At 28.9% G+C, this 27,338-nt stretch overlaps 3 protein-coding genes across 3 annotated transcripts; 2 read left to right on the forward strand and 1 right to left on the reverse strand.

The window, feature by feature from the left end:
- The first annotated feature begins 772 nt into the window (after positions 1 to 772).
- LOC105367212 (uncharacterized) lies at positions 773 to 1,955 on the forward strand. Its single transcript, XM_011505841.1, has 2 exons — positions 773 to 1,299; positions 1,607 to 1,955. Exons 1-2 carry the CDS (start codon positions 1,156 to 1,158, stop codon positions 1,808 to 1,810), a joined length of 348 nt encoding a protein of 115 aa, XP_011504143.1. The 5' UTR covers positions 773 to 1,155; the 3' UTR covers positions 1,811 to 1,955.
- A 2,284-nt stretch (positions 1,956 to 4,239) lies between these two features.
- htk (AT-rich interaction domain hat-trick) lies at positions 4,240 to 15,526 on the reverse strand. Its single transcript, XM_011505842.1, has 10 exons — positions 14,272 to 15,526; positions 13,747 to 13,992; positions 13,255 to 13,459; positions 12,487 to 13,029; positions 11,211 to 11,887; positions 9,877 to 10,780; positions 6,800 to 9,251; positions 4,761 to 5,984; positions 4,406 to 4,546; positions 4,240 to 4,323 (listed from the first exon to the last, which is right to left on the reverse strand). The coding sequence occupies exons 1-10, from the start codon at positions 14,727 to 14,729 to the stop codon at positions 4,280 to 4,282; spliced, it is 6,894 nt and encodes a 2,297-aa protein (XP_011504144.1). The 5' UTR covers positions 14,730 to 15,526; the 3' UTR covers positions 4,240 to 4,279.
- A 1,986-nt stretch (positions 15,527 to 17,512) lies between these two features.
- On the forward strand, positions 17,513 to 23,261 carry LOC105367214 (L-asparaginase). The gene is made up of 9 exons (XM_011505843.1): positions 17,513 to 17,965; positions 18,402 to 18,654; positions 18,732 to 18,843; positions 19,687 to 19,801; positions 19,879 to 20,215; positions 20,313 to 20,627; positions 21,940 to 22,244; positions 22,584 to 22,757; positions 22,932 to 23,261. Exons 2-9 carry the CDS (start codon positions 18,417 to 18,419, stop codon positions 23,190 to 23,192), a joined length of 1,857 nt encoding a protein of 618 aa, XP_011504145.1. The 5' UTR covers positions 17,513 to 17,965; positions 18,402 to 18,416; the 3' UTR covers positions 23,193 to 23,261.
- The last annotated feature ends 4,077 nt before the right edge of the window (positions 23,262 to 27,338 follow it).

Raw genomic sequence — 27,338 nt, forward strand, 5'->3', positions numbered from 1 at the left:
AAATATAATTTATTGACAATATAATTTATATTATCTAATATAAATGAATGATGACTGAAAATAGTAAAAGCCTTATGGAGTTAAAAAATATACTTCATTATTTAACATAAATTTTAATAGCACTTTAAATTTTATTCTATTTTCTTTTGAAGATGGTTCAACTTATTTAATTACTGAGTGAATTTTATGTTTTAGTACAATTGAATATTGAAATAAATTGTTAATATTAATTTGTATTGTGTAGAAAGTATACGACTTTAAAAAAAAATGTAAATATATAAAATATTTTCATTATTTTAAGTTAATTATTTGAAAAATATATTTCTTGATTACAGAAAAGGCATACAATAGAGAACTACCAATTTTGAAGAAAAAAATGTTTCATAATCATAATAATAAAAAAAATAAAAGTAGTGCCACCGTGATAATCGCAAAATAATCTTTTTATATTAAACTTAAAAAACTAATTTTTTAAATTATAATCATATAATATTTTTTGCTGAGAGTAAACAAATGCTCACCTACATACAATGTTCTTTAAAATGTTCAAAATTAAATAATAAAATACATTTTCACTAATTTTTTCACAAATTTTTCCGCATTATATTTTAATATAAAAAAATCACTCAATACGACACATGGGTTCCACTTTTTTTTTAAGAAATATGTATATAAAAATTACAGAATAATTTAAAATTTAGTTATAAATAAAAGAACAATTCCATAATAAATATGGCATACTTTTTCATTTTAGTATATATAAAGTTGAATATCAATCTTATATTAAACAACGAATTATTAAAAACATCCTTTTTTAAATTTCAAATATCTCAGTCGGTAATATAGGCGTGAAGTGCCTGTCGAAAATAGAATTTATAAAACTAGATGCGACATATGATTGCACGAGAGGTCTAATTCACAAACGCACTTTACACTCTACAGACCAGCTGGTATTGGTCGAACGGTTTAATTTGATGAGCATTTACAACCTTAATAAACAAACTAGCCAGTTCATTATTCCGAAATAGAACTTTCATTTGACAGTACTTATATGCAATTCAAATGTCTTTGAAATTTTGGTGATATAGTTCCTTTACAAATTCTCATTAAATTATTATTTTGAAGTTCACTTATAATCAATAGAATTAAAAAAAAATGGGTAGTACTGACAAGGCTGTGATTACTGGATTTATATGTAGACTCTGCAGTAAAATGAATCGATTTGTGATCCATATTTATGGTGAAGAAGGCGAAAGAATGAAGCTAGCCGAAAAAATCAACACCTATCTTCCAATTACTGTAAGAATTCGTTCATTAGTTTTAATTTCACGTTAAACTTTTAATAAAATAACATTCGTTTTTAAAACTCGTCTTTATAAATTATTTTATTATTATTGTTATTAATTAAACTTATAATCTATATATTCCTTCTATTAATTAATATTACAGTTTTTACTATCATTAAAATTAGAAAACAAACTAATTGTTATTATCAAGTTTCATTGTTAAAGTTCTATTTATAGATCTCTTTTTAAAAATGCTTGAAAACTATGATATTAAAATATTTTTCACTATATTTATTATGCACAAATATCATATATTGCAGGTAAATGCAAATGATCAGCTACCAAAAACTGCATGTTTGCATTGCATTGAAAGATTAGAAGCTCATCATGAGTTAATGGAACAGTTCATGTTTGCTAGGCGGAAATTAAGTAGTGAAAACAAATCTACAACAATAACTACTTCCTCAACATCTTCAACATCAATTGATACAACAACTGCATCTAGTAGTCCACCTCCTTGTTGACACACAATTTAGTCTATCTTATTCAAGAGTGTTTAATATGAATTAATCATTAGGTTAAGTCGTTATTCATCAACATATAAAATATCGATAAATATAGGAAACTCATTTATCATTATAGATAATTGATATCAGCAAAAGAATTAATTGGATATCTTAATCATTTAACTAGTAAAGGATTTATTGAGTTGAAATGAAATGTATTACTAACAATATTTTAAAAATTCATCTTGAGTCATACTAGGTTATAATTAATTCCAAAATAAAAAATTTTTCTAATAAAAGTAAACGAAATAAAATTGAATATTTTGTACCTTTTTTAAATACTTTTTATTTTAGTTGATGAAAACGCAATTTATTTTAAGTTGTTCCAAACATGTTTGTCTAAACTCTTAATAATTAATATTTTCACATATTTAAGTGTAGGAAATTATTCATTTATATATTTTTTGTTTGATATATGTACTGTATAAAGAGTCATATTTACTATAAGCATATAAATGTGAATTAAGTCATTGGTTTAAAAACTTACAATATTTAGTAATAATTTTGGCAATATACTTTGAAAATAATAAACCTTTTTACTATATTAATGTGTATAACATAGATGCACAACAATAATTGTATTACTTAATATGAGGAAAATCTGTACATTTTGTAAAACAATACTAATATCATTATTTCATCATTTTAGACAATTGAACAATATATGTATATGGTGTATGAGTATGTATATATATATATGTATGTATATATATATATGTGTGTGTGTATATATATATATAATCTTCATATGGTAAAACGTTATCAATTATGAAAATATCAATCGTAATATAATTTATTGTATATTTGGCAACGTAATGCCAGTAAATTGTATAAATAAATGAGTTACTAAAAGATGTATAAGGTGTTTTACTACTTTTATTTAACATTACAGTTTAATAAATTATAATTTTTATTATAGGTTAATAAATAAATTATACATCTTATTTTTCAGTAAGCTTTTATTTTTCAACAATATTAACTAACACAAATGTTATCTGGACTGATATAATTTTTGACACCTCTTATCAATTTTGTTGACGCCTACTACTTACTTATGTATTTATGTACATATAGGATGTTTGAAGATAACAGTGAGTGATGCCTCTGTATTATTACAGTCAACTTAAAAGGTATGATTTAACTTGATTTAGCTGATTTTTAAAACTGTACATTATTCTCGAAAACAATAAAATAAAATGCACAGATGTTTTCACTTACAAAGATAAGTGGTAAAAATATCTTCGCAATCATTTACCAAAAAGACACAAAGATAAAGAGATCAAGACATTGAAAGTCCACCGGATGTCATTGATACTTAATAAATATAATGATATACTAATCAATGAAAATTCTAATAATAAAGATATTTTTTAATCTTAATATTCATTTTAAGATATTATTTATTGACTTATTTAACTTTTGAACTTTCTACATTTTTAAAAAATATTAAATAGTTATTAAGAATATTTCTTGAAAATTGTTCATTTTGAATTTGTTTGAAATATTTTGAAAATTGAGTGTATGAAAATGAAAAACTAAAATCTGACACACACACACACATCAAGATTATTATGTAAAATATATACAAAATTTTGTAAATCTAAGAGATTACACAAGGTATCAAATGACCAAACCTTATTAAGAGTATGATTTTTTTACTAACCCTTTATATATAAAAAAAAAAATATATATTTTCATAAAACTGTTTTTTTGACATACGTGACAGTTACATAGATACTTTTCAAATTTACCATTTACACTTGGTAATTGAATAAATAAAGTAGCTGTTTTGTTAACAGAATAAATTTTTTAAATCTGACTTGATATAAGTAAAATTATAATGCTGAAAAATTTTTTTAAATTGATAAATTATTGCTGCATTAATATATATTTTAACAGTATAAGGACGGAAAGTTTTTTCTCATACGGCGTATGCATTTTGTCACGTTATAATCACGAAGCTGCGAGTTGCGCAAGTAAATTATAATTATTACAATATTCTTTATACAAATCATTTACAATATTTTAGTGCTTATTTGCTTAATATTGGAACAGAATCTTATTTTAAAATAATTCATTTTCATTTTTTCAATTATTGATTTTTGGATACTGGAAGCATAAATAATTTGTGGAGAAACACGAATACAATTAATAGATACGAAATCATGCTTTTATGGTACAACGATCAAAAATTCGTTGTCCCTTGAAAACACAATTTTCTCATCCTGTAAAAAAAAAAAAAAAAAATCCTAATGCAAATTAAGAATAATGACGTATTTATAGTAAATTTCATTTGTATTGTATTTATTTACAGTATTACCTACACCGTCATTGGGTACTTGAAAACTATCATGAAATCCTCCGCAAATCGAAAGTTATGTAGATTTTTGTACATAATACAGGTCACAACTATCACTATCGTTCCCATCACGAGCACGCTTGTTGCATTTCAGCCTTTGCCGCTTTTTGTGCTGAAAAATATGCATTTTACCATTCACACTGCTGCTTTTTTTATTAAAGTGTTTTATGATATTGATAAGAAATAATATCTACCTTCTCGCTCTCTTCTTTTTAATTTTTTCCTACGCCTTTCTATACCAGCAAGTTCTACTTTTACAGAATTATAAGTATTACGTAGTTCTGTAAGTTTTTGTTGTAAGGCTGCTATCCTTTGGCCTCCGTCTAAATCAGGATCTAAAATTCAAAATTGCATTATGAAATGACAGTAAAGTAGTCATGTGTAAAACTACCATACTAATACATAAAAAACTGAATATATGAATGAGAAACAAAACTATGATGTAAAGACATCAGATACATATGTCAGAAAGTATTCTATACTGTGAAAGAATACGAATCCCATTTGTTAAAATTATAACTAAGCAATACCTACAAAAAAGCATCTTACCTAATTCAATCAGGAAGTTGTATTTGGTTGGCCTAGGCGATCCCGCTGAAAACATTCCATGATCTGTATTGTCGGGATTGTTGATGCCAGGGAGAGAACTGTTGGTTCCGGTTGCAGTCCCAACTCCGGATACTGTCGCGATACTTGTCTGTAACATGGGATTGTTCCCGCAAAGGTTCGAGCCCTCGCTGGTGTCATCACTGTCACTGCCGGTGCCATGCCTAGTATTTCGGGTGCTCTGCCTAGGAGACTTCTTTCCGGAAGAACTGTTCTGACTGCCCGTTGTAGTGCTTTCTGGTTCCTTTCGTTTTTTACGCTTTTTTGGGGAGGTAACCTCGATTTCTACGAGAGAGCGTTTGGCTGGGACCTTGGGTATTCTGTCGGAGGTAACGGAAGTGGAGGTGGAAATGGATACACCGCTGGCACCGCCGCCGGTATTTCCGTGCTCTGAGTTGATGAGAGACGAACCATCATCTTCGCTGAAACCTGGTCCTTTGCCACCAAGGTCATTTTCAGCTTCGGAACTATCGCGGTTCGTCTTAGAATTATTATCCTCGGAAGAAGGTGTTAGACCTCCCGTCCTTTCATCTCTTGGGGAGCCAGAAATGTTGGATATACTAGAGTCAGGCGTTGTTGGCGGAGTGTTATCCATTACCGGTGCGGCCTCATTACTTTCTCTATGATGCACCGCTGCCACTGGCATTGCTACTGCCGCAGCTACGGCAGCCACTGCTTGTTCATGCTGCTCGTGTCGTTGATGCTGATGCAGATGTTGCTGATGATGATGTAGTATTTGCTGCTGTTGCTGTTGTTGTTGCTGGTGCAGCTGAGAATGATGTAAATGCTGTTGTTGAGGATGATGCAATTGCTGTTGATGCTGATGTTGAATCTGCGATAGCGACGGCGTCTGTGGTTGCATTTGAAGCACTTGCTGCTGTTGTTGTTGCTGCTGCTGCTGCTGCTGCTGCTGATGATGATGATGATGATGTTGATGATGCAACTGTTGTTGCGGTTGTGGTTGCACTTGAAGTTGTGGCTGTCGCACTGGTTGGACACTGGCATGTTGAACAGTCATCGAAACAGTTACAAGACCACTAGTGCTCTGAGGCATCGGAACACCACCGCTCATTGTTGCTACCATGGCACAATTTGCTAACTGAGTTGCTGATGTCATGGTACTCAGTGGCATTTGTGCCGCCACAAATGCAACGGCAACTTTGCTCCCTGCCAATGAAATTAAAACATTAAAATTTTTACCATTTCTTAATTTATCAATGTAACACTAATATTTCATAACGACATGATCCTCAAAATTATGATTAATTATTGTTGACATTGGTATTTTCTAAATATACTGATATGCTCCTTATTTATTTGATTCATCGTATCTTAGAGAGTCATTTAAATATTTTAACAACTATAATAGCATTGCTATTATGCATATCTCAATACACCAAATTAACGCATATTTTTAGATTACTTAAAAATTAAAACAAAATTACTATGTAAAATTTTTTAATAAATACTATGTATTGAAAAAGAAGTATATAACTAAATGAATTACTTGAAAAAAAGATTTGATAATGTTATTTTCTTTAAATAATTAAATATTATTTTACAATCGTAGTTGGAAACTAAATTAATTTAACTAAAATTTCTCATGCAGATTATAAATAAATGAAAATAATTTTAATGGTTGTAATTATTTATAATATTACTAAATCCAAAATGTATATTGTGATTTAAAAATATACACTTAAATATGGTGACAGGTTAACTAGAAAAGAGACATTTTCTTCTGAAAGTGGGCAGCAAATATGAACTTGATTTTTTACTTTTCATGAAAACATTAATGTATTGTTTTTAAAATATAAAAAAAACCTCTTAAAATTTTTTTATTTAAATAAAATTGTTTATTAAATAAAATTCTCATTCTTTATAAACTTCATTTTGTTAAAACAGAAATCGGAGACTTATAAGCAACTAATATTGATCATGATTGCATTCCTAAAAGAAAATTTGAATTTAATTTATCTTACCGATATCAGTCTTAATAAGATTTTGTGTGTTGATAGTTTTGTGCTCTTGCTCCATAGAATCGGAGCCGGGTGTTGGCGAACCAGGTATTTCCTCTTCACATAAGAGCGAGTTCAAGTTTTCCCCATCTTCTTCCATTTTTGCATTCTTGGTCTGCAACATAGCTCCAACAACTCCGATGATACCGATTTGTTGATTCAAATCATTTGCATGCTCTTGTTGCGTTATACAGTTAAACGGAGTAGTGCTCACTGACGACGCTGTCTTAATCTTGAGATCGGAACTAGACTCATTACACTTGTCATCCGGAAAATCTTCGCTGTCGATGATGGTAAGTCGTCTTTCAGAATCGCTGCTGTCGGTTGAGTCGATCGAGTCTCTATCAATGCTTGACTTAATCTTATTGACAATCGTCTCTTTATGCACTATGACATAATCCTTATTAGTTTCGGCGGGTGCTAACTCACACACGAGTTCTTCGACACTAGTGCACGTTGCTGTCGTATTCACTGCTGCTGCGACGGCGGCTGCTTTCTTCCATGTTTCCTCAATTTTTGTCACGATATCCTTTTTTTGTCCACTATACGTCTTATTCACCGCAGCTATGTTCGTTGTGATTGTTACATTCACAGAGGCTTTAAACTCTTCTTCCTTTTTTTTCATAACCTCGAGTAATGGATCCTTACGCACTTCCATTTCCTGCAATGGATCTTTTTTAATGATAATTTGATCAATGGACTGTTGCTGGTGCTGTTTTTTCTTATCAGGTTCATGCTTAATTTTGGTATCATCTTTTGTCTTCTTTACGAATGTAGCTTCCGACTTTTTCGTATTATCTTTAAGAGATTTTCTCGATATCGTTTCCGAATCCTCTTCCTTCTTTGTATCCTTTAGTTTACTGCGGAATACCGCAGCAGCCGAAAGTTTTTCTTCGATACTTGCTGTAGCTGGTAGTCGAGCACTAATTGGAGCCGGAACAGATAATGCGTGTGTAACAATTGGCATGAAATCTAACGGTTTCAACTCCTGCTTTATGTCATTTTTGCCTGGCAAAGGCTTCTTATCAGTACCAGCTGAACCTTGTTTAGAATCTAGCGGTGATAACGGTAGTGTTGTAATCACTTCACTTGTTTTAAATTGTGTCTCGTCCTTATCGTTATTCAACGATGCATTACCAGTGATTGCAAATAATTTAGTAGGTTCATTCACTTGAGTCTCTGTTTTGGTTACAGTGAGGCGATCTGGCGGGTTTTCTGTATCATTGATATTGGCAACTGCCGCTTTCGTCTTCGGACCAGAATAATGCGAGAAATATTTATGATGCTCTCTCGTTGTCATCGATTCTTCAACTTCATCGCTTTCAGTTTCGTCCGTACCTTCAACCTCCTCGGTTTTCTTACTGACCATTTTACGAGTAGGTTTCTTCTTCGTATCAATAGCATCAGTAGGATTAGATCCGAAAGGCTTCTGTCTCTTTTTTTGATTTTTCACTATATCCTCCTCCGTAATTTTTTTAGGTTTTTCGTTATTATCGCTGAGCGTATTATCATCAGTCCCATCAATTTCTATCGCCATTTTACTTGTATAAGCGTCTTTTCGCGGTGAAACTCTCGCACCCATGAAGTTTGGAAAAAATTTGGTAAGTTCCTTATTACAGTCTTCGCCATCTTCGTTATCTTCCATTTCATCCGTCCTTTTGTTGAATATTTTGCGTAATTTCTTTTTTCCATCAGAGTTCTCAAGAGTAGAGAGTTCAATCTTCAGTTCACTAGCCTTAGTTGCACCGATACAAGTGAAAGCTTTTGACTGCCTTTTCTTTGGACTTTTGCTGTTTTCTTCTTCTATTATAATAATTTTTTTCAATTTATCCTTGTCTTCAGTCAAATTATCAGTAGAAACGATATCGTCAGTGAAGGAATCATCGGCATTACGTGCAGCATTAGCAAAAGAACCCTTACGCTTGAATACTACTACTCCACTATAATTTGTTGGAAAGAACTTAGAAAGTTCCCTAGTTGTAATCGAAGTGTCTTCACTCTCGACATCAGCTTCTTCCGTTTCCTCGTTCTTCTTGAATATTTTACGAGGTTTTTTCTTGCTGTCTGTATTTTCTGTTGGACTACTATCTGATTTTGACTCTGCTTTCGCCGGAGTGATTGTAGTGTTAAATGTTTTTTGACGCTTTTTAGGACTCTTCAAATCTTCTTCAAATACACGTTTCTTTGCCTTATCCTTATCTTTATCTTTATCCTTGTCAATGTTACTAATAGTACCACCCGAATCTCGCTTATTGCGCACCTCAAATTCGAACGGTTCAGGTTCTTTAAATTCATAAATATCCTCAGTATTTTCTAATTGGGTTGGTTCAATTTTAGTAGATTCTCCTTTTATAGAAGTAGTACTTTGTGATTCAATCTTTGTGATTTCACGCTTTTTCTCTGGTTCCAAAATTATCTACAAGAATTAAAGGTTTATTTTTACTCAAATATTTTAAAAATATTAATAGATAATAAAGTCTAATTAACATTTATATAATGAATCTTTTAGTTATAATAAAATTGGTTAAATGAATAAAATATGCTTTATAATTTAAATGTTTGTTTTACACAATTAAATATATTAATTATATTTCATTATAATATAATAGTATTGTATTATAAAGATTTTAAATATTACACATTATATTAACTACATTTTGAATAAGCAATACTTTAATACTTTCAATACTTTACTCAATCTTACTAATCTAAATGATTATCTTGCAGTAGTAATAATTTATGAACATTAATATTTTATTTAGCAATAAATTTAAACTTCAAAGAATATAGTGCAAAAATTATTTTAAAGTTACTTTTAAAAAAATTATATTTTTTATTGTTTTAAAACTTGAACTCATAATCCTTTTATATTTAATATTTGAACATTTAGCAACTACATTTACGTAATAGATGTTTTAAAATATGTACGTTTATATATATATATATATATTGACAATATTAATATAATTAAATAAAGACAAGGTAAAAATTTATAACTTAAATTAGATAAATGTTGATAATGAAGTACTAAATGCCGATACCTTCTTTTCTGCGAAATTTTCCGTCTCGAGCTTTTCCTGCTTAACAGGTATAATCGATCGTTCCCCACCCTCCTCTTCTGGTTCGGGTCCAATACTTGCAATTTCCAACTTAACAGCCTTATCAAAGCCTTTGAGTTCCGATCTAATCTGATTAAGATCAAAATCCCTGCCCTTGGGCTGTTCCTCGTCGCTTTCTGGCTCGGATTTGACCTCCTGCATCTTGCCGATGGTCTTTCTCAACCTTCTGCCTCTTCGTGGCTCCTCTGCATCTTTCTCCGCCTCGGCATCGCTTGTTTCGTCAATCTTCATACGGCTTTCGGCTCGACGTCGCGCTTCTCGGCGATTTCTCTCCTGCGTACCCTTCATTCGTGACCTTAAAGGTGCCTGAGTAGCCTCTGCACTCACATCCGACTCGAGCGTGTCCGTATCCTCGCTTTCTGACTCCTCTACAACAGTTGCATCTACGTGACCCGAGGTCCGCCGCGTGCGCCTCGGTAACTCATTCGTCGAAGTCGTATCGGTGTTGCGCGTCAATCGCGTCGTCCTATTGCTTATCGTCATCGCAGGGCTCTTTGTGCGCAAGATGCAGGAGGTGAGCGGTGAGGGTGTCATCGAGCGGATCACCGGCGTGCTTTCACGCTCCTCCTTTCGCAATTCTTTGTTCGATTGAGAAGGAGCACCTGGAGGTGCGACACTATGCGCTCGACGACGATTTTGTGCAGCTGCAGACGAAGCCGCGCCGGTACCTGCGTTCGGTGCCGTTGCCGTTTTTGAGGACTTGGTTATTGTAGTGGAACTTGTGCTGGGAGTTTGCGGCCGAGTAGTTGCCTTCGTACGCTTTACTCGACCTTGGGCTTGGGTAAAGTTCTGAGCAATCCGTGAGCCTTTTATCCATTCGTCGTATCTTAAAAATCAAGTGTTAGAAGTTTTATTATTTTTAAAATTTTTTTTTGACATTAAAAAATTTTCAAAAATTAAAAACTATCAAGTATATTTGAAGCTAATTCATACATTTTATCATAAATGAAAGAGTATTAATAATTTCCAGATTGTTGTGTAAACAATAACGCAATGTAATTAAACAACCATATTGCATTACAGTATTAATTGCAAAGTGTAATTTGAAATAAAGTCTAATATATTTCATAATTGAAAATAAATTAAATATAAATATATTTTGTACAAATAACAAATAAAAATAGTTTGTAAAATCATTATAGATAAAAATAAACAAAAATTATTCCCTAATAATAAAGAGCACTTCTCATACAAAATAAATAATAAATCTTAGAATCTCTGTGATGGAATATATGATTCATTATTAACATATGTACCTGGTGTTCCATCCAGTGTAGTGAACTAAGTATACAGCTTCTGTACCATCTTTCTCCATATCGATAACCTTAGCTTCATAAGTAACTTTAGATTCGTGGGTCGGTCCATAATATACTTTAAGTCTGTCGCCGATTTCAACTGGTCCTTTATAACTAGGCGCATACTCAATAGATCGCTCTTCGAGTGCCCGTCCCTTTTCACCCTCTACCTCCTTCTTTTTTCTCCCTCGTTTCTTTAGTTCTTCATCGGTCATTCTCCTCTGTTTCGTGAAAACTTTTTTGTCCGACTCTCTTGAAGGTGTTCTTGTCTCCCGAGTCTCTAATGAAGGATTCGATTTATTTACTTTCATTACGTCTTCCTTTGATTTAGACCTAGTTTTTGTACTGTCCTCCTCTTTGATTTTCTCATTGTCCTTCTTTTCTTGCTTTTTTATTTCAGCCGCCTTCTTTTTCTCTGGGACAGTTTTTTTTTTCGATGTCTCTTCCTTATTCTTAGCAGAGATGTTAGCCATAGCGACAACTTTGGATTTATTTCCAATGCCACTTGATGGAGTCAATCTCATCATACTTTTCTGTGATTTCTCACTGCTTGAAGACTCTTCACCCTCGATATTAACATCACTATCTTGGCCACTGGCACTCTCCTCTGCTGGTTCTTCTTTTCGTTTTACTTTTACCTAAACATCCAATAACAAAGAAACAATGTAATATTATTTCAAAAATTAAACAAACACTTTTACACTGTATACAATGGAAATAATGTTTATATTATAAACTAAACGAAGTTGAGATGGTTTGAATTGCTATACAGACACATTATAAATTTTAGATGAACATTTTGAAAAAATCTTTATATCCTATACACTATATATCTTTATATACTATGATCATTTTTACCATTTAATAAATCCATATATTTATCAATTTATGTATTTATTTCATACTTTGAATTTACTGTTTATTATAATTTTTCCCCAAGGATATAAGATAAACAATGTTGATAAGAATTCATAATTTGAAAAAAAATAATAATAATTGTAAATTAATTAAAAAATTAATTTACTTAAATATTCTCTGTAGATTAGAAATATATTGGTGATATTTCTATACATAAATAAATTCTAATAACTTTAATTTCTTAGTAATTGTGTTACTATTATGAAATGTAATTCTATGTAAAACAATCTAATATAACGTAAAAATGAAATATAAATTCAGAAACCATCTGAGATAATATCAATATTATATTATAATATAATAAATGTTAAAAGCTTACTTGTAGCTCGTCCTCTTTAGGGATTGGCTCTTTTTTAATATCTCGTTTTTCCTTTTTAATTTCTTCATCAACCACTACAGTGCTCTTCTTTTCTTTTTCCTCATCTTCCTTTTCTGTTTTTACAACTGGCTTTTCTTGAGTTGGTACTGGAGTATTTCTGTCTTTATCACGAATCAAACTGCGACCTGGACGTTGTTTCCTTATACTGCCTCTTGGATGATTCACCATCGTGCAACCCAACTTTCTGTAGAAGTCCTCAAAGGAATGAAGGAATTTTTTATATGCTTGTTTTACTAAATTGTGAGTAGATGAACTATTATGCATTGAGAAACTAAGACGCCGTGTTATCAGTTTCCATTGGTTTTGATTGGTAACGCGATTGTAACCACCCAGTTTGTATACAGCACGAAATAACCTGTACAAATCGATGTCCTCATTGCCGATCATAGGACAATTATTAATGGGTGTGCCACGATCATCCATGAATTTATATAGTTGTGCGACGAAGTGATCTTTCTCCTCTCGCGGTTCGTCATCCGAGCTCTGAAATTTTTTAAAAAAATAACTATATAATACAACGTATTGCGATAAATATAGAGTGACTTTCCAAATAATATTATGTAGAATTTTAATATATATTTATATTTAATGTTTCAATAACTATTAATTAAACTAATTTATTGTTTTAGTTATCATATAGATTAATAAGATAATTAGTTAAACAAATATTTAAGAAATAATTTAATAACATTAACAATGAAAGCTTACGTCTGTGTCAAGTTCTCCATCTGAGTCACTATTTCCACTTGATACTGAATTACCAAATAACGAATCTCGATCCCAATGAGGAGGTAACTCGTTTTTCTCTAAAAATAATAAAGCCTTTTCTACAGCTACTTTTAAAGCACTATTTTCCACTTTATTGACCAATTCCTTAGTAAATTCTGTAGCTTCTTTTTTTGGCACTGTATAACTAAAAAATTATAATAAATATAAATTATTTAAATAGATTTTTCAGAATGTTTGTACTTAAAGGAAATATTTTTTATAAGATTTATAAATATTTTAATTTTTTACAATGATACACACAAAAATTTATGTGGAAATTTCTATATTTTTTATATTATTTACACCTTTTTTAATAAAAAATTTAGAGAATACAATTCATTTATAGTAAGTCAATATCAAAGTATTTTAAAAATATAATTGATCAATAAGCTATTTATCAATTAGTTTGAATAAAATAACATATGAACTTACTATCTAGCATCTTTAAATGATCTCACAAGGTAATCATCACGAACTCTAATTCTAACAGTGTCTTGAGCAGTTGGAGCAACAACTAATCCAGGGAACCAGTTATCTTTTTTCTTTTTATCTCCAAGTTCCACACATACCACTCTACCAATTTCTGGTTCTGTCTCTGGTCCTTCTTTTCCTCCAGAACCAGATCCTGAATCATTGCTACCTCTTGGAGGATCTTCTTCATCATCACTACTGTCATCTCTGGAAAAAGTGGTAAAAATTCATAAAAATACAAAAATTTTTTCCTACAAATAATTTTAATTGTAATATTATTTTTACATGTTGATATTTTTAACAAAATTTCAATCTTAAATAGCAAAGTAAAACTAATACGTTAATTACGATATGAATTTATAATGTATATAAATTTGGAAGTTATATAACAAAATTCAATTTAAGCCATATTTTATACTAAATTTTGATTAAAGTCAGCTTTAAAGAATAAGCAATAAATGATTAATAATGAATTATTCCACTTACTGAGTTTGTCTGGATCTTCGTCCACGTCTTCCGCCAATGACAGGATTTCCAAAATGTTCTGGATGCGTGAGTGGTAGCTGATCCAATGTTTCACTTTCCGCAAAGTGTCTTCCACTTTTGAGACACAAGGCTGTTCTTCTCAAAGTTGTAATATCTCCGTCATCAAACACAACAGTATACTGACTACAGTCCTGAATCTTTGTAATAGTCGCCTCGACAAATTCCTTCCTATCATTATGTCTAGCATCAACGGAAGCACCCACTCTCAAAGTTCCTTTGACCTGCTCATCAGTGACAGTGGCTGTACCTAAGCCTTGTTTGTAAGTTACCCTACATTTTACACTGCGCACAACCTTTCTAATTTTTGCCTCGCAGAAAGCTCCCTTATATTTGGCACTAACTTCAGTGCCCACCGACAAATAAGGCGGATCGTCCCCCTGCAAAACATTACAAGACATGACTCCACAATTGAGAATCCTTTCAATGAGGGGCCACTGCTAGTTGCCAAATTCCTGTTAAACTATGCGGATTTTCAGGATCTCGGGGGATCGAAAGAGAGGCCTTGGCGTGCGAGGTATCAACAGCAATAACTAAAGTCCGAGGCGTGCGAGTGCAAAAAATAAAACTTTTGGGAAGTCTTGGGCGCTACGTGGACAACATCGTCGCGGCAATGAAAAAGGTAGGCAAACTCTCTCCGACGTATATAGACGTTCTCACATATATACGCACAGCCTTCTTCTATCCTCCTTCTCACGCACGTTTCAACTATGGAAGAGGAAGAGGAACATCAGGACGAGCAGCGGTTGCAGCAGCGGCCATGAGCGTATTTCTCTTTTGCTTACCAACATCTTCCTAGCGCTCAACGACCGTCCTCATAATGTGCTAATGTTGCTGTTGCTGCTACTGTTGCTACTGTTATCGCTATCGCTACAACACCTTTGAACAGTGTACGACACATGAAAAACCGTAGCACAGAATCTGTGAGCTCCTAGGTACTCGAGTTCGCGCGTGTTATCTCTACCCCTTGGTTAAAGTGTCGTCGTGCAGCTCGCACCCTTCTACACAAGCATAGCTCCAAATACCGAGTCAAAAATCGGATAAACTTCTTGTGACGTTCACCGTTCGGCTACTTACACTGCGCGCTGAGTCGCTCACTTTTTTTCACACGCAGAAAAGCAACGGCAGCGACGTACGTCCGCCTCTACAAAAAAGTCGCTGCGCCGCCAAGTCGTACTGTTCGCATTTGTACTCGTGCACATACACACGATGAACTGTACTATACTGTATAGTGTTTAGGGCTTACTGCCATCGCCACCTCACTCCACTCCAATACTCCGCCGCTATAGCCGTCTCTTTTTCCTTCCGTCGCATGCTTCTTGTCTCCTTTGCACTCGGCTATTTCATTCGTCAGTCCCCCCCCCCCTCCATCGCACATAACAGCTAAAATGCTATATCTCTTTCCATCCTTCTTCATCCAGTTCTTTCTATCGTTGCGTGTTACGCTGCTGTGCTACGGCCCATTTCCAATATATTTCCCACTCTGCAGCCTTTGCGTGCGCAAGTGCGACGGAGAGGATAGGAAGAAAGGACGGATTGATGAGGGGAGTGGATCAAACGGGAGTAAGGGAACGAGTAGCGAGAGTGAGATGAAATGAGCATGACAGGATGGAACGAGTGAGCGCGCGCGCGCAATATATGGAGTAAGTAACAGATGGAAAGAGACAAAGAGAAAAAGAGAGACCGTCAGAGACGTAACTTGTCAGAACGACCTATAGCACAAGCAAAAGCGCTCTTGAGAGAGGGGAAAGAATGGACACTGTTGCCGCATTTACGTATGTACACATGAAAGAAGATAAACGTGGTAGACTTTCTCTGTTTTTATCTCTCTTCTGTTCTCTTCCTCGTATTGCTTCATTTTTATTTTACAACCAGATCGACTCCTTTTCACTTTCAATTCTTACGAGATTTATCAATATTTTCAAAACAAAATTAAAGTGGTGTGCTTTTTATGAATTACTCATATTCTGGAAACATTTCATTTCGCTCGTATTTATCTTTTTTCTTTGAATTTAACTTCCTCGATTATGTCTACATTCACCTAAGTAATACATTTGATATGTTTAATTTATGCTGCATAAAAAAGGAACTTGTGCTTTCTTTTTGAATTTATTATTTAGCGTACGTGTGCTACTTTTTAGCGGGAGAAAGACCATTGACATCTCGGCAACGTTGCTTTTCTCTTTGCAACTTGCGTATTTGTTCTCAATAATCGAATACAGGTCTATAATATATTATACAAATGTGCATATGTATATGCTCTTGGCTTGCGTGCGCACAACTAAATTTTTCTAGAATTCAGATATTCTTTCTATGTCATAGACGGATTTTTTTTTATTAATTATTTTAAAAAAATAATATTTAATATATTATACTAATACTTAAAATATTAAAAAATACGTAATAAATGACAAATTTAGAGAGTTGTAAATTTTCTAATATACATTTAATTTCATAGCTCCAATTTGAAAATTTGTATACATTACTTATTTCACTGATTGCTGACGCATTTAGGTTGAATTGAAAAATTTTTTAACTGTGAATTGAACATTGAATTAATGTTGCAATGTCATTGAAATAAATACTTCCATTATCATTTAATTTAAATATTTTGTTTATAATTATTAACCTTAAATCATATGTATATTGCTTTGTCAAGATAAAAGAAAATGAGTTATTGACTTACTTAAATAAATATTACTGGTAAATGACCAAGCTTTCAAATGTTATTTGAAAATAAATATATACAATTATTGTATTTATTCCATTTTTTTTAAATAAAAAAAAATTATTTAATATTTTCATGTACTTATATGTTCTATAATTTTGAATATTTTTATTAAAGAATAATTAAAGAACAAGATTAATATATATATATATATATATATATATATATATATATATATATATATATATATATATATATTATAGAAATAATAATGACATCAATTGAGTTTAAATTTGTAGTGACTTCTAAATAATGAATATTAGTTATTTACGAATGAGAAACTTTATCATTAAATTTTACAAGCGTTAAAACTTCTATTTCCTTGATAAAATTTGTATTGATTTCCTTATAATTAATGAACTAATTAACTATCATAATATATAAATAATAGCGCTGAAAGTTCATGGTTCAATAGCGATTATCATTCACGGTTTTCAACATGTGCTTTAAATTATTTATAATTAACAAATACAACATTTCTGTCTTGATATCGTCAAGTTGTCAAAAAGTCAATTGCGCGGGGTTCTTTGAAGTCTCGAAAGGCGTTCTTTCAAGTCTATATTATTTGTTGACTCGAAGAATGAAATGATTGGGGACCTCTGTCGACTTGACATATTGTCTATAGCCGGTGTCAAATTATGTTAAAATGATTTGACACGTTTATTTATGAATCGAACCAAAAATATTAAGTAGATTATCTTTGTAAGCTTTCAAAAGCTTTGAAATATAAAAAGTTTTTAAAAAAATGACACAGGTCATTTGGTCAAATATCAGAAAATTGTCAATGCCAGTCATCAAAAGATGTGAATAAAAGATAGACAAATTGATAGAACCATATTCCAAGTCACTGAGCACTAGTACTTGATAAATAAGTTTATTTTATCAGTATAAAGAACATTGGGAAATTTCGTATGTAATCAATTTATTATATAATTTAAGTTGAATTTAGATTTTTTAGTAAAAGTTAAATACAAATTTTAATTTTTCTAGAATCATATCATTATTGATAATAAATTCCTTATTATTTAACTATATTTGATTAACATTTATTAAAACAATAATTAATTCATAAAATAAACAAATATTTTGTATTTTGCTTTATTATTTGTTTTACTTATTTTGACATATTAATATTTTTAAATGATGTATTTATTTTATTTTGTATAATATTAAGTAAAATAGTTTAATATATTACAGGATCATAAAAACAAAATATTTTGTTGATAAAATTATGTTTCATTAATACTTTTTTCGAGTTTATTCTTTTTAATTATAGTTTTGATTTTTTTAAATAACTACTTATGAATAAAATTGATAAAAAATGTGCTATATTTTTTATTTTTAGATATTTTTAGTTATTATGAGTGAAATCAATTCTTCAGATAATGCAACTAGTATAAATCCATTTGTTATTTCAAGTTTAGCAAATAATAATAAAAGGAATTATAAAGGTTATTTACAAAAAGTAGAAAAAGATGAGAATCAAATTCGACGAATTGCATCCTATGGAGCATTTCCACAACAAAGTAAACCAGAAGGTAGAGTACTTGTATTATATACTGGTGGCACTATTGGAATGATTAGGAACAAACATGGTGGTAACTACAACTTTTAAATTATTTTAATTATTTATATTATTATTTGAGAAAAATCTGTTTAATTTATATTTATTTAGCTCTTGCACCTGTATCCAATGCTTTTATTAAAAACTTAAGAAGATATCCTAATTTACATGATAAAGAATATGCTGATAAAAGATTTGGACCAATGGGACCCCTAGTATTACCGTATGTCTATTAATTTTAATGTTATTAAAGTTACATTGTGTTTTCAAAAATCATTATGTTAAATGATGTGACAGATAAACAAATAAACTGTTTAAATTGAAATTTGTTTTACTCTAGAATTATGAAATGAATTATTACTTTTATTACTAAAATATATATAATATTTATTATTCTAAATACTTATACTAAAAATTATTATTTTTAATATACTTCCAAAAATTTCACACTAACAAAAAATTATATTTTCAAAATTTGCGTATCATTTTTTAACACCAAAAGTTATAAATAATGTGCAATTTGTAAAATGATAACTCTAATTAAACAAAATTTTATAGAATTTAAATTAATAAACTTAGAATCAATTTAAACAATGATGTAATTTAAATTATTACATGTAAAATTTTTGTTTAAAGTCTAAAAATTATATTCTGTTTACAGAAGTTAATTTATAACTATAAATATTATTTATTCTTTATAAATAATAGATTTATGATTTGCAAATATTGTGGCTCTTATATTTATAAATTTTAATTTGTAATCTTATAGAACAATTTTAATTAAAAAATATATAACCCACATAAATCAATTATTTCACTAAGATGTATTTTATTAAAAAAAAATTAAAAAACTTTTTATTTATAATAATAATTATATGCATAATTGTATGTATACAATAGTAAAAGTAAGTGCAATAAATGTAATGATAATAAGTTGGTTGGTATTGAAGGTTGGCTATTTTAAATTCAAAAGCAGTGAAATGATATATTCGTCTCTTTTTATATAACAAAAAAATTATAACTATATATAAAAACAATTAATTTAATATTGATGTTTATTCCACAGAATGTCTGATGTTGTGAATAGAAGAATAATTTATAATGTCTTGGAATACTCACCTCTTTGTGATTCAAGTAATATGCGAATGGATGACTGGATTCGAATTGCACGTGATATTAAAGTAATATTTAAAATTTTTATTAACATTAACAATACTGTTAAAGGATAAATAGCTAACAATAGTTTAAAATTATTTAGGAATCTTACGAACGTTTTGATGGTTTTGTAGTTTTACATGGTACTGATACATTAAGTTATACTGCCTCAGCATTATCATTTATGCTCGAAGCACTCGGAAAAATTGTAATATTAACAGGATCACAAATACCATTATTCGATACTAGAAGCGACGGACTCGATAATTTTTTAACTTCATTAGTAATCGCTGTTAATTATAACATTCCTGAAGTTTGTGTTTTTTTTGGAACTCGTCTCATGCGAGGAAATCGTACTATAAAATCATCTGTTAATGCATTCGAAGCTTTTCAATCACCTAATACTACACCACTTGCTGTTGCAGGCATCGAAATAGATGGTCTTTTTTAGCCTATTACTACGATATTATTTATTATTAAATTAATAATTTTAATTAAACTACATGTTTTTATCCCAACATTTGAATATATTTTTAGTTGATTATCGATCCATATTTCGAATGTGCACCTTGGAAAAATTTCACGTGCACACAACATTGAATGAAAAAGTTGGCCTTTTACGTCTATTTCCCAGTATAACTGCGGAATTAGTCAGAGCGTTTCTTTGCCAACCCATTGAAGGTATAGTTTTACAAACGTATGGTGCAGGAAATGTGCCATCGAATAGAGAAGATATATTAACTGAATTTAAAGCAGCAGCTGATCGCGGTATTATTATTGTTAATATCAGTCAGTGTCCTGAAGGCAGTGTATCATCTATGTATGAAGCTGGAAAAATACTCATAGAAGCTGGTATTAAATTATTGATTAAATGAAAATGCTGAAAGTTTATACATAAAATGATTTTTTATTCGAATAATATGCAATTATATTCAGCTTTCATTAAATCATACTAAGAATTCCTTTTATTAATAATTCCATTTCTATAGACGATATTTATTTTTATTCCTCAAATCATTGTTGTAACAAATAACGTTACATTTTCATTGAAATATTTTTATTAATCTTTAATATTAGAATTTTTTAATCATATTTTCTTAAGTAAATTATTAACTCAATTATAAACATAGTGTTATACTACTTTTTATATAAATTCAAATAAATTATTTTTCAGTAAAAACATAATAAAATGAAAATGTATTCGAATTTTTTATGCATATATATATAAAAGTATTCTACAGTCGTATTATATTATCATACATTTGTAGTTGGAATAGAAATATAGATAAGGGAAGAAGAGAATATATTTTATAATGATTCTCATCCATATTTCTCATCCAAAATTATTTGATATTATTTTATTTATATTATTTTTAAACTGTTAACAAAATATTCGTATACATATTTTCAAAATTAGAAATAAGTAATTCTAATTTAATTAACTATTTACTTTTTATAAATATCTTTCAAAATTATATTAAGTGTTGTAGTAAATTTTATTACTCGATACATTATAATTTTCTTAACTTAATGAAGAATGAAATCAATATTTTACAGTAGTAAATGCATTTTGAAAATATAATATATACTAAATGTAATAGCGGTATCTTTACTCGCGAAATTATCTTTGTACAGAATTTGTAGAGATCCAACATAACATCAAATGTAATATACTGCATTCCACTTCCATAGTCAGCAAAGTGATTTAATTTACCTTGCATAGTTCTTATTTCACGGAAATCTAATAAATCAATAAGCTTTCAGCTTAACCGTGGATAATATTCGATACAAATTAATTTCTTAAAATGATTTTACAGTATAAGATAATATGAGCGACACGTAATAATGAATACACTTCCCTCTATAAGAACTATAACTTTTGATTTTACTAATGAAATAGCTACCCTCCTGTATTACATGGCATCGTTGTTACAATATAATCAAAATTTTTTAAAAATTTAAATAACTATAATTTTAAAAATTCTACATACACTTGAATCTACATTATTTAACATAGTAATTTATGTGGTTTGAGTTTTTTATTACTAATTAAATTATAATCGTATTCATATGTGATAAATCTATTTACAATTAATAAATATATAATGACAAATACTATAAGTATTTAAATAAAAATGATGATTTTCTGAACGTTATGTAACAGGGGTAATATCTGGATTCGATATGACTCCAGAAGCAGCTCTCACGAAGCTTGCTTATGTATTATCTAAATCTGAATGGGATACGAAAACAAAACGTATAATGATGGAGACAAATTTGCGTGGTGAAATGATCTCTAGTCGATCAGATACTATGCAAGATTGGGATCTAGTTGATTCAATCGGTAGATCGTTACGAATAAGTTCACCAACAGAATTCAAAGAGCTTGGCACTATCTTTTTCCCTGCAATGTTAAGTGCTGCTGTATTAGCCAAAGATACAGCCAAATTAGATTCTCTCAAGAGATATGTAAGTTATATATATATATATATATATATATATATATATATATATATATATATATATATTATTTTAAATAAACTAATGTGTAGCAATTTATTTGAATAATATATAATCTAAAAGATGTCATTATTTAAACTTAAATATCTAATTGGATATCGCATAGTATATACATTATACTTAGTAATTATCGATACCACATTATTGTATACTTGGCTATCTATACATTTTTTCTAACCTATTATTTAATATTTTCAGTACAAGCACGTCAAAATCTAAAATAAAAAAGCTTTTACATTGCTGTTGCTATTTGCTGTTTCTATACTTAACCTTTTTTTAAAAAAATAGGGTGCAGACATTTCGCAAACAAATGCCGATGGTAGAACAGCTTTGCATGTCGCATGTTGCGAAGGCGATATAACGATAGTTCGTCATCTTTTGAAAATGGGAGCGAATGTACATATTAAAGATAGATTCAATCGAACACCCTTAACAGATGCTATGGAATATGATCATCATGAGGTACTATATTAAATTTAATTAAAATAAGTTTACTTTTACTTTTCAATAACGGAAGTAACTTACATAATAAAGATTTTTGGTTCTTAAGTTATAAAAGTATTTTCATAAAACAGTACTTCTACTTAAAGGACATACATTATTATGTCTAATCATGCGTGCTCCGATTATTTTCAGATAATAAAATTGTTGGTTCAGTGTGGCGCTCATTTGCATGAGCAGGGGCGCCTGATAGGAGAACGGATGTGCTGTGCAGCGGCAACTGGCAACTTAGAACGATTACGATCGTATCATTTTGCTGGCGCCGATTTCTCGCAGAGTGATGTCTCGGGCCGCACTGCTTTACAGTTGGCGCTCCAACACAATCATCAGGAAGCTGTCCGGTTCCTCATCGAGCACGGGGCCGAGGCAAATCATCCTAAAACATCGCTGACGTGAGTCTCGGGTATATAATCGCAATTCCTTGTTGAACTGAAGTCCTGAGCGATAATCCGCAATTTCTAAAACTGAACAATCTGGAATTTTACATTGATGTTGAAGATTTTGATTGTGATGTTCTACTACATAATTGTGAATAACGAATAGTTTCACGACTAAGAGAAACATGTCAAAGTATATAAATAATATGAAGTGTTACTTTATACACCATGAAATATATTATATTGAATTTATAATGTCTAGCTTTTGTTTTGTAACAATTAGACCGTTTATTAGTGTTAGAATTGAAAGAATTTTACCGACTCTCTTATTAATAAATCTTATTTGTTGATTTTATGATTTCTGAATTTTATCCTCATAATTTAATATTATAATTATTTGAGAATATCGATCAATACTGCAGTATATACGTAAATTGTTGAAATTAAGATAAGAGTTACATTTTATGATTGAGAAGAGATATATTATGATAAGAGAAGTTACCCATTGTTTTAATATAAAATAAAGTATATATAGTGTTAAAGCATGTATGTTGGTTCTGCATTTGTACATTATCTTAGTATTGCTTATCTGTATTGATGAAATAAATTTAATACCAAAATAGTAATATTAAGTTAGTATTATATCGCCATATAAAAATAAGGAATTCTTATTTTATTCGTTATACTATTAAAAAAAAAGTAAGTTTGCTAGCATTTTATTAGAAGTTCTGGTAAAACCTCTCAAACATTTAATTTATTTTATTTAAACCTGTATGCACATACTCCATTTTATATATTTAATTTCTTTGTGGAAAGAATTTTCGAGCATATTTCATTTATCTCCCTATATTGAATCTGTTAGATATGCTTTGCATATAGAAAAATCACCACTTATTAATAATATAATAAAATAACGACTTTCAAAATTTGTATAGAATTATTTATCAGTTTAGCACATGCAATTATAAAAATTGTGTATATTAATTAAATGAGCAATCATTATAAAAAATATAATATATATACTTAAAATTTTCAAATTTTTTTAAACGAATCACTTAAAAGTTGAAAGTTTAAGTTGGACTGGATACTAATTTAAAAATTGTCGTTTATAAAATCAAAAATTAAAAATGAACTTTTCGTATTTATAAAAAATTTATTAACATACAATAAACATTAATTTTTTTTTAATTTAGATTATTACATCAAAATATTAAATACATGAAAGTGGATTCATACCTATTGCATTAATAAAGCAAAGAAAAATAGATAGAACGAATATTAATTATCATCTGAATCATAATGAAAGCAATATTTAAAATAAATTATCTTCTATATCTATATTCAAAATATTATGTAAACAAATTTTTAAAAAAGAAAGGTTTTTTCATTAATATAATAAGTGACTATCAAAGTATCAAATAAATAAGAATATTTAATAATATAAGCATAAATTTACTGACTAAAAAGACTTGTGTATAACATTACAAATAAGTTTATGTATGTTTACTGATCTACATACTTATAATTGTATGATTCTTCAATGCACATTATTTATTTTGATAGATAAACAATCAGGTAAAACTGTCTGTCACTAATAATTTTCTTTATGATGATTGTAAATAAATACCCAATTATTTTTAAATTTAAACATACATAAAAACCTAAATAATTTATTTAAATATACACAATTTCAAACAAATATATTTATTTTTAAATAAATTTTTTTATGAAAAAACTTTCGAAATAAATTATTTAGAAAAATATTTACTTAAAAACTTAAAGAATTTTTTATTCTTAATTTATAAATGATCATAATCACTTATTCTACATGTATTAAACGTATTGAAATTAAAATAATTTATTTATGTTAGCATAGTATGATATTCTCACAATTTAGGTATAATATAATTTAAATAAACTGTATTGTTGTGAAAAATCTTTTATTGAAAAATTATTATATGTATTCTTAAATGGTATAGTTTTAATGAATTAACTATCTATGAACAAGTGAATCCATTTCTACATTTAGATATGAAAATCATTCAGAGGCTAAAATGTTATAATTAATGATTATATTTCTTTAATTATATTGTAAAATAAAAAATTTTCTAGTATACATTAATTCTTACTTGTAATGATTAATAAGGAATACAATTTTATGCAAGATTAACTAGTACAAATTGTTTGAAAAAAACTTTATATTGTTATATATTTTTTAAACATCATTTTGAATACGGTTTACTAAAACAATTTTAAACTCTAACTCATATCCTTTAATATATTTTAATTTACATCTAAATATTTTCACAAAATTTTGAACAATGAAATTTAGTCCTTAAATCGAATATAACGGATAATTGTTATTATTTAATGAAAATTTCTGTCACTTCCTGAATTATTTATATATTCCAAAAATCTTGAAAATGTTAACAATGATTTCTTGATTTAATAATGTACATTGTTTGTACACTGCAATACATTCATTTGGTTCTAATACCTTGCGACCTTTCAGTACAGCGTCTTTTATAAATGTATTATTTGTGATCTTATCAAACAATGTATGACTGTAATCAATGATTAATATACAAACATGTTATATAAATAGTTCCATACATTCTTGTACACATTAATATATATATATATATTTGTTTTTTCATACATAAATACATCTGCATATATATTAATGATATATTTAGATATGTGGATATAAAAATTAAAGTTTTATAAAGTATTATATAATAGAATGACTTAGTAATAAAACACAATGAAATATTTTAGTTATAAATTTAATTAGATTTTTTCTTTTACTATGATACTAAAAATGCTTTTTTAAGTACTGAAAATTATATATTTTTATTACATACATCTATCAAATATAATTAATATATACATTCATTTGCTACACAAATATATAGAAAATATAGCGTATAAATTATCAAAAACTGCAGAGATTGTACAAACACGCGCGCGGATGCACGCACACATAATTTTTAAGTGAACAAAATTTTATATAAATTTATAGAAAACTTTGAATTTGAGTAATACGTTGGAAAATATAATTATTTGCTTCAATAAAATCTATTATAATTCATATATTTAAATACACAAATAAATTTAAATACACAAATAAAATCTATTATAATTCATATATTTAAATACACAAATAATGATAATTACTAAAGGTTAATTATTATTAAACTATATATATATAATTTACCTGGATATTTTATCAATTAGTTTATGCACACTGGATGGATTTTGCGAATGAAACGCAGATGCAACAGCCCAGCAAATAATATTTTGCATACAAGGTTTTATGTGAATATTTTGAAATAAACTTTCATTGATCATATTTTCTAAATAAAAAAGATCCAATCCTCTATTTACCGCTAAATTTATTAATCAAATAAAAACAAGAAGTAACATTTTAAGAAAACAGAATTTCAATTCGAATATACAGATGTCTTAAATAATAAAAATAATTTATTTAATAAACATGTTTTCAGAATATTTTCATAAAAATTCAATATTTGAAAAGTAAATATTAATTTCTTCAAATATTCGTTTATTAAATCGATATTAAAATTCGATTATTTATTAACGTTTTTGGAATTTAACTAATGGTGTAATCTGGCGGTGATTTATTAGATTAGTATTTAATTAAATAATGCATGTACATATTAAATAATGTAAAATTTAATGTAAAAGTTATTGTACTTATATTATGTTTAAATTGAACTATTATTTGCCTTAATAATAATTTAGATATGTCATATTACCTTTATGCTCTTTATTGTAATGATGTAAATCAATTGGAAGTGGAAATGACTTTTGTTTTTCCTTTCGAAACCATGGAAAAATTAATGTTGATAATACCGTAAGCATACTTAATATTGTTAATGCTTTTGGGTTAATTTTTAATGAAGGTTGTATTAAACCACTATTTTCGGTTTTCTCTTCTAAAGGAATTGTCAAAAACGGTAACGATAAATCCAGAGCGATCTAAAAAAAAATTTTTATAAATATAATATATATAGTTTTCTTATTATATACTATATTCTAATTAATGTTTATAGATTACTTTTTGATATTAAATTATTTAATTAATAAATTATCGTTATAAATATAAAAATATTTTTCTATACATTATTTTACTTAAAAAGTA

The sequence above is a fragment of the Ceratosolen solmsi genome, unplaced genomic scaffold, assembly GCF_000503995.2.
Source record: "Ceratosolen solmsi marchali unplaced genomic scaffold, CerSol_1.0 scaffold7, whole genome shotgun sequence".
In the NCBI taxonomy this organism is placed as follows: Eukaryota; Metazoa; Arthropoda; class Insecta; order Hymenoptera; family Agaonidae; genus Ceratosolen; species Ceratosolen solmsi.